We start from the raw sequence: 8,787 nt of genomic DNA on the forward strand, positions 1-8,787 counted from the left end.
CTGGGGGTTGATATCACGCCAGACCTGTCCTCTGAAGCCCATATCAAGAGGATAACATCAGGGGCACATGCCAGGTGGGCCGACATAAGAACGGCATTTAGAAACTTGTGTAAGGAATCATTCAGAACTTTGTATACCACATATGTCACACCAATCCTGGAGTATGCAGCTCCAGCATGGAGTTCATATCTAGTCAAGCATAAGATCAAATTGGAGAAGGTTCAAAGGTTTGCCACCAGACTAGTACCCAAGCTGAGAGGTATGAGCTACGAGGAGAGACTACGGGAGTTAAACCTCACGTCGCTGGAAGACAGAAGAGTTAGAGGGGGACATGATCACCACATACAAGATTCTCAAAGGAATTAATAGAGTAGATAAGGACATGCTATTTAACCCAAGGGGCACATGCACTAGGGGACACAGGAGGAAATTGAGTGCCCAAATGAGCCACTTATACAGATACGTGATCCGGCTTGTACTCCTCTTGACATACAACAAATTTATCAAATATATATGTCATATATTCACTTATCATATATATATATATATATATATATATATATATATATATATATATATATATATATATATATATATATATATGTCGTACCTAGTAGCCAGAACGCACTTCTTGGTCTATTATGCAAGGCCCTATTTGCCTAATAGGCCGAGTAATTTTCTTTATTTTCAATAAATTGTTTCCAATTAGATTATCTGAATTATTATTATTATATTAAATTAGGAACATACATTATTGACTTAGCTGTGTCAGTTTAGGTTAGATTTAGATAGGTTATGTTAGGTAAGGTTGTTTAGGTTTTTCATATATCAACGTTAGTTTTAATTCAAATTTAATCTAATTATCTTATACATAATCTAATTATCTTATACATAATCTAATTATCTTATACGGGGAGCCGGCCGGCCGAGCGGACAGCACGCTGGACTTGTGATCCTGTGGTCCTGGGTTCGATCCCAGGCGCCGGCGAGAAACAATGGGCAGAGTTTCTTTCACCCTATGCCCCTGTTACCTAGCAGTAAAATAGGTACCTGGGTGTTAGTCAGCTGTCACGGGCTGCTTCCTGGGGGTGGAGGCCTGGTCGAGGACCGGGCCGCGGGGACACTAAAAAGCCCCGAAATCATCTCAAGATATCCTCAAGATATCCTACATAGTGAAATGGACAGATTTATCATTTCATAAGAAAAAATTAGAAAAATATATAAATTCAGGAAAACTTGGCTTATTAGACAAATCGGACCTTGCATAATAGGCTGAGTACGACGTTCTGGCTAATAGGTACAACATATAAATATATATATATTATATATATATATATATATATATATATATATATATATATATATTTGAGATATATACAAGAGTTGTTACATTCTTGTACATATATATATATTTGTACAATATACATATATTGTTGGGATCGAACTGTCGATTACATAGCCAAACATTTAATTTAGTCTTTTCTAGTGTATAGTTACTCTGATAACTACAGTTTATAGATAAATCTGATATTATCCAAATGTAGTCACCTCCGACTTAGTTAGGTTTTGTCCTTCTCAACCTGACCTGTTGTCAGGTGCGACACACGTACATAACTGAGCCCTGACTAGGGACAAAATAAAATTTAGGTAAAATTCTATCATGGATATTTATCTATATTACCTAAAAACGTAGGTACCTTATATGTCGAGTTATATATATACAAATTACTGGACACTGTACATTAGATGTACAGTTATATTTACACTGAGACAACAGCAAAGAGAGTAGCGTTACTCAGCAGTAATAATGGTTCTCTTCCGAATCCTTTTTCTTCTCTTGCCTGTATCCACTACGTAATAGCAAAACAGTTCATGAGACCCTCAGCCAACTACACTGACACGACGATATATATATATATAGGTAACGCAATGGTGTGTAAAACTTTTCTACCTTCTCGTGGCTCAATATTATTATCCTGATGTCGACGGTAGATTTCTAACACTCCCTACGGCGTTGACAGTCACCATCTTCCACTGGTCGTATTTCAGAAGAGAGTGGATCCTCGTCATAATTTCGCCATACGGCTGGTCACACAACTAGGCCATGTCGACAGGGTGGAAGAGTGTAGAGTACTGCCCTGCCCATGTTCTAACCTGTACTCATTGCCTCGCCCGGTGGTTCTGATTGGCCATCAGAATTCCCGCCACCGGACGAGCCACGCCGTGTTGGTCATTAACAACCTGCATGGTTGTTAAAGTCGTTCCCCGTGTAACATTTAGTAAGAAAGCATTACTCTTAAGTACCACTACTTATACTCTGATGCGACGCAGTAACACGATAAAAGAAATTCCCGTAACACTATATATATATATATATATATATATATATATATATATATATATATATATATATATATATATATATATATATATATATATATATATAAGCCTACAAACATAGGATTATGCCTGAATGGTAGGAGTGAGTACCCCCAAAGATACAAAGCCAGTGTACTCAGCGCTTATAATCGTCGAACCATTTCCCACTGCTCTGAATGAAGCAACATGAGTAGGGAGTTTGAAAGAATAACTCAAGTGTTAGTAAACAATAGTTATAGCAACACAGAAATAAACATTACTCTAAGACGACACCTGGATCGATGGTATAATCCTGAACCTAGAACAAAAACCACAACACCTCCAATAAAATTATGTTACAAATCAACCATGTTCAGTGAACAAAAAAAGAAGAAAGAATTATGATATAAATAATCCGTAAAGGAGTAAAAAACACTACTCTTAACCAAAATATAGACCTAATCATATTGTATAAAACAAAGAAGACTGCCGACCTCCTTATTAATAACAGCTTGAAGCCGACGTTGAACCCTTTACAGCAGTGAAACGTAGTATATATATACACCTGCCCCTACGAAGGATGTAGCCTTCAAATCTAAGTACATAGGTATGACGTCGACCAAGCTGACGAGGCACTTGACCTGTCATCTTCTATCAGGTGCTCAGAAAAATCATATGCGACAAGACCATAACATCACCATAACAAGAGAAATGTTGAATAAAAGCACTTGTGTAATAGACAAAACCTTAAGATGTAACAAGATTACAAACTCTTGAAGCAATCCACATAAAAATAGAAAAACCCACAATTAATACACAAATTACGGAACTGTTGACTCTACCCACCATGAGAGTAAGAACAAGACTGGAACATGAAGATGCCAACATAGAAAACACTGCTCAATATGCCACATCCACTACACCTGATTAATCTTTGTATGTACTTTGTAACGTTTTTTTCTGCTAATTCTTTCCACTTAGAGGCCTTACTTTTCATTCCTTTACACCTTACTCTTCACCTATTTGCATTTACCTGCACCTGACCTCGCTAACTGAATAAATCCAATATGCCCTGTTCTGTTCCATCACTTGAGAATGAACCATGTAGGTTCTAAACGTTGAGTAAATTTATATTACAAGTAATATATTCAACAGTTATTTATTTATTTTCCTTCACCACAAACGACGATGACTTTTGGAGAAATCCTCTTCCAATTAAACTAAGATGCAAAAGCACTAAAATGCAAAAGCCCTACTAGAATAGAAACCCTACTAGAAGCAATAGCACTATTAGAATAGAAGTGTCTAAAAAGTTATATACTTCAACTTGTGATTATAAGCTTTAATTAAGCATTTGGCACTGAGTTCTCCCACATAACAGGGCTTGGTGAAAGAACACGAGAGGTCCCTCACTATCTCATTGCCTGGTGAGGAATGGAGTTCTGGTTGGTTAAATACCCTAGAATTCCTACCTCTTTAAGGGCTCTGAAGTATGGTGTAGTGGATACAGTGCGTAACTGCCACCTTGATAGCCAGTGTTCGAGTCCCTTGGTGGGTTGAGTGGTGTCTAAAAAGTTATATACTTCAACTTGTGGTTATAAGCAAGTCAACTTGTGACAATTGGCCATGTCTTACAGAGTATTTATGTTGCGAATTTCTACATTTCAAATTTTTAGATGTTTGCCCAACATAGAGCTTATTACAGTCTTTACAAGTTATTTTATAAATGACAACAATTATCACTACGAGGGCTGTTCCTAACTAATAGCTTACCAACAGTATTTCGTAGCTAAACATTACATGTATATTAAAAAGTTTCAAGGCCTTGACAATATTCTCAAACCCAGAGAAATATGGTAAACATAACACATTCTTTGGGCGAATTCTTTCACTGCATATATTATTATAATATGTACGACGTGCTTTGTTACGGCAAACTTCCAAAAAAACTCAGTGGGTAACAAAGCTTGAGACCAATCGAATCAATATTCTTAAACTCTTCGTCTAAGAATTCTGGACTCACAACTCGAAGAGTTCTTAGATAAATTGAAGAAAAAATTGACTTTTTCACATTGTATCTATGCCCTGAAAAATAATGAACATAAGATAAATTTTTCGTAGGTTTTCTGTAAACACTAAACTTTAGTGAAGAATCTTCCCTATGAATAAGAACATCTAAGAACGGCAAACATTTATCAATTTCAGTCTCCATAGTAAATTTTATAGAGGTGACTTGGTCATTAAGTTTGGCTACACATTCGTCTGTGTTTACATCTGAAGGCTATATACACAAAATATCATCAACATATCTAAAACCATGGAATGATTCCAGGAGTTATTTTTGAAACAAATTTCTTTTCGAAGAATTCCATGTAAAAGTTTGAAAGCAATGGCGATAAAGGATTCCCCATTGCCATTCCAAAAGTCTGTAAATAATACTCATTATTAAAGGTAAATTTTCATTCTTTAATGCCACAACTTAACAAGATTGACAATAATATAAGCAGAAAGAGGTAAAACATGGTTCATTAGTTCACGAGCAAGATAATCGAGAATATCATCAACCGGTACCTTGTAAACAAAGAACAAAAGTCAAAACTGATTAACTTTAAATCAGGAGTGACAGGAACACTATTCAATTTGTTAACTAATTCAAGAGAATTTGTCAAATGAGAAGAGGAAATAATTCCTAACAATGGGGACAAGATTTTGGTAAGCCATTTGGAGAGCTTGTAAGAAATGGATCCCACGGAACTGATGATAGGTCTCATGGGATTGTTAGGTTTATGCGTCTTAACAAGTCCATATAGATATGGTAATGAAGGTGATGAGGTAGTAAATTGATTAAGAAAATCTGTATGTTTACTTAACAACTTCCTCAAGCTGCTATTGAAGAACTTGATGATGTCCTCAAGAGGATTTTTCCTGAGTTTAGTGTACGTTGAAAAATCTAGGAGGAGATCATTCATTTTCGAAATATATTCCTCCTTGTTTAAAATAACAATAGTGCTGGATTTATCAGCCTTTGTTATATGAATGGATGGGTCGGCTCTTAACTAAATATAAGTTATAAGTATAAGGAAAGTTCTTTCCAGATTGGTTCTTTCTAACATTCATACTGTATTATTAGGAACATGAATTACTTAGTTTATTAGGTTATGTTTGGTTAGGATAGGCTAGCATTTGTTTGAATAGGTTATATCTGAGATGATTTCGGGGCTTTAGTGTCCCCGCGGCCCGGTCCTCGACCAGGCCTTCACCCCCAGGAAGCAGCCCGTGACAGCTGACTAACTCCCATGTACCTATTTATAGTAAGGTAACAGGTGCATCAGAGTGAAATAAAACTCTGACTATTGTTTCTCGCTGGCGCCCGGTATCGAACCTAGGACCACAGGATCATGCGCCCAGTGTTCTGTCCGCTCAGCCGCCGGCTCCAGGTAAGATTAGGTTTCAAAATTTATGTTAGTTTTGACTCAAATAACATAAAATTGCAATCATACAATGCAATGGATATAAATTATTTCATGAGAAAAAGGTTTGGCAAAATTAAATATTTCAGGAAAATTCGGCTTAATAGGCAACTCTGTCTATATTTATTAATATTTTGATTTGTTGAATATGTGGGAGAATCTGAGGGAAACTATTAATTTTGTTCAGGTATAGAGAAAACCCAAATATGATGAATAAATGTAATTGAAAAAAATGTTCTCCAATAAATAGCAAATTAAACATACATGAACCAATATGTGTTGTACTCTGATGAACGACAAAGGATGTGTTTTTGCCTTAATTAATTAAATTAATTGACTGAAAAAGTAGGTTAAAAATGAAAAACTTTGGGATTTTTAAATATCGTGAATTGTTAGGATAAATATTTAGTATGCATACTGCTCTATTATCACAGCCCGCATGAAAAGACACTACAAAATGTAAATCAGGGTCAGTATATATATAACAGAAACAATGCATTTGAGAATAATAAGCTTTAGATAACTCCTGCACGATCTCTTTGTTGTCATATTGGTCACGGAGTCATGTGTTTTCATACATCTGAATCGTGAGTCCTTGAAATTAATTAATTTCCGAGCCTATATATTGGTGTCTGATCCTTTACAAGTCAAGTGGTGTTCCATCTCCTGTTTTTAGCATCGTCGTCCACCTGAGCTGAACTTTTGATCATGGTAAGCTGCAAAGGTTAAAGTATTCTATTTAAATCAACGTTTATAACAGGTGCAAAATGGACAAAAAAATAGTTTTCACAAGAAAAAGCAAAAGTATTACTAAATGATCTTAACAGTGAATATTCAACTAGCAGAGGCATAGAGCGACAGACGTTAATAATAATGAAAAGTATTATCTGGTTAATGTCCATCCCCTTATAAGGAAAGGATGTACATGTATGAGTGCGTGTACTAAAATAAGGCAAAAAACTATTCAGGCTATTAGGCAAATCGGGCCTTGCTTAGTAGGCCGAGAAGTGCGTTCTGGCTACTAGGTACGACATTTTATATATATATATATATATATATATATATATATATATATATATATATATATATATATATATATATATATATATATATAAAATGTATATATATATATATATATATAACAGCGGGGAAAGAAGACCCTGTTGAGCTGAATCTTGTCAAGCTCAACAGGTGCATCACAACCGTCGTCCCCTCGGCTACCATCCTCTTTTGTCCGGTCGTGTTGGTCGAGCGGTTAACGGATCCTGTATGCCAGCAGAGTGCTCCTGGCACTATAGGTTTGAGTCCCTTCTGGGGGTGTGAGTTTTAGTTGCACATAGTCCTGGGGACCATTCAGGCTTGTTCGCATTGAGTTCCTCACGTGTGCCCCAAAGAATGATAATTGATAATGTGCCCCAAAGAATGAGGATTTGATAAAATACCATGCCCAAGATTACCAACCGAGTGCCGGCGGGGGGGATGGAAATAGCCTCGGCTACCATCCTCTTTTGTCCGGTAGTATTGGTCGAGCGGTTAAGGGATCCTGTACGCCAGCAGAGTGCTCCTGGCAGTATGGGTTTGAGTCACTTCTGGGGTGTGAGTTTTCAGTTGCATATAGTCCTGGGGACCATTCAGGCTTGTTCGCATATATATATATATATATATATATATATATATATATATATATATATATATATATATATATATATATATATATATATATATTAAGATGAATAGGAAAACCAGGGATATACTGAACATCTTGTTTCAGATTCTTTACTTTAAAATGCATAACGTTTCGAATACTTCTCGTATTCATCATCAGATTTAAAAGAAAAAACAGAGATCACAATCAAATAACTGGTAAACAAAGAACTCATACTGAATATAATTGCCTATCAAAGAAAGCAAAATGCTTAAAAAACAAAACACTAAAGCTTATTTAAAGTGATCAATACAAATAAAACTTATTAACTGTCACATAGATAAAAGCTAATTTAAAAATCCATTAAATTACAAGAGGAATTTTATAACTACTAAAACAAACCATTCTATTAAACTTACGCGAAGTGATCAGAAGTGAAATTTGGTAGCCAACACATAGATACTAAACACTATAACAAATATTCCTATAATGACTACAAATCTACAAAAAGTATATAAAATGCAAACAGAATAAACGACAATTATAAAGTACTAACCCAAATCTTATAAAAACTCAAATATTAAATAAAACTAAATACCAAAAAATGTATTATATATCCTAAATAAAAGATTATAATAATGTACAATGTCAAGACTTGAAATAAGTAAGAAAAGGCAGACATGATAAACTAAACAAAATTATAATAAATTAAACTACCAGAATGAACTATAAATCAAATTACATTTCCTACTGTGCACTATACAGTGTACAATTGAACAGCTAAAGGATGTTATTTAACAGAGGCCGCAGCTCCTTTATATATAATGATTCCATTACTCTCAAATGGCCAGTCAGATTTGAGAGTAATGGAATCCTTATATATAAAGGAGCTGCGGCCTCTGTTAAATAGCAACCTTTCAGCTGTTCAATTGTACACTGTATAGGGCACAGTAGGACCTGTAATTTGATTTATAGTTCATTCTGGTAGTTTAATTTATTATAATTTTGTTTAGTTTACCATATCTTTGCCTTTTCTTACTTAATTCAAGTCTTGACATTGTACATTATAATAATCTTTTATTTAGGATATATAATACATTTTTTGGTATTTAGTTTTATTTAATATTTGAGTTTTTATAAGATTTGGGTTAGTACTTTATAATTGTCGTTTATTCTGTTTGCATTTTATATACATTTTTTGTAGATTTGTAGTCATTATAAGAATATTTGTTATAGTGTTTAGTATCTATGTGTTGGCTACCAAATTTCACTTCTGATCACTTCGCGTAAGTTTAATAGAATGGTTTGGTTTAG

The 8,787-nt window shown here is 34.8% G+C and overlaps 1 protein-coding gene across 3 annotated transcripts in view; it reads left to right on the forward strand.

Moving 5' to 3' along the window:
• The first annotated feature begins 6,400 nt into the window (after positions 1-6,400).
• The window catches only part of LOC138368742 (uncharacterized), a 15,751-nt gene continuing 13,364 nt past the window's right edge, over positions 6,401-8,787 (forward strand). The window contains exon 1 of one of the 3 annotated variants that reach the window (XM_069331463.1): positions 6,401-6,539. In XM_069331463.1, coding sequence (XP_069187564.1) covers positions 6,537-6,539 — 3 coding nt within the window. In that variant the 5' untranslated portion in view covers positions 6,401-6,536. The remainder of the gene's footprint in view (positions 6,540-8,787) is intronic. The other 2 variants (XM_069331462.1, XM_069331464.1) reach the window with 2 other exon arrangements.

The sequence above is a fragment of the Procambarus clarkii genome, chromosome 26, assembly GCF_040958095.1.
Source record: "Procambarus clarkii isolate CNS0578487 chromosome 26, FALCON_Pclarkii_2.0, whole genome shotgun sequence".
Lineage (NCBI taxonomy): Eukaryota > Metazoa > Arthropoda > Malacostraca > Decapoda > Cambaridae > Procambarus > Procambarus clarkii.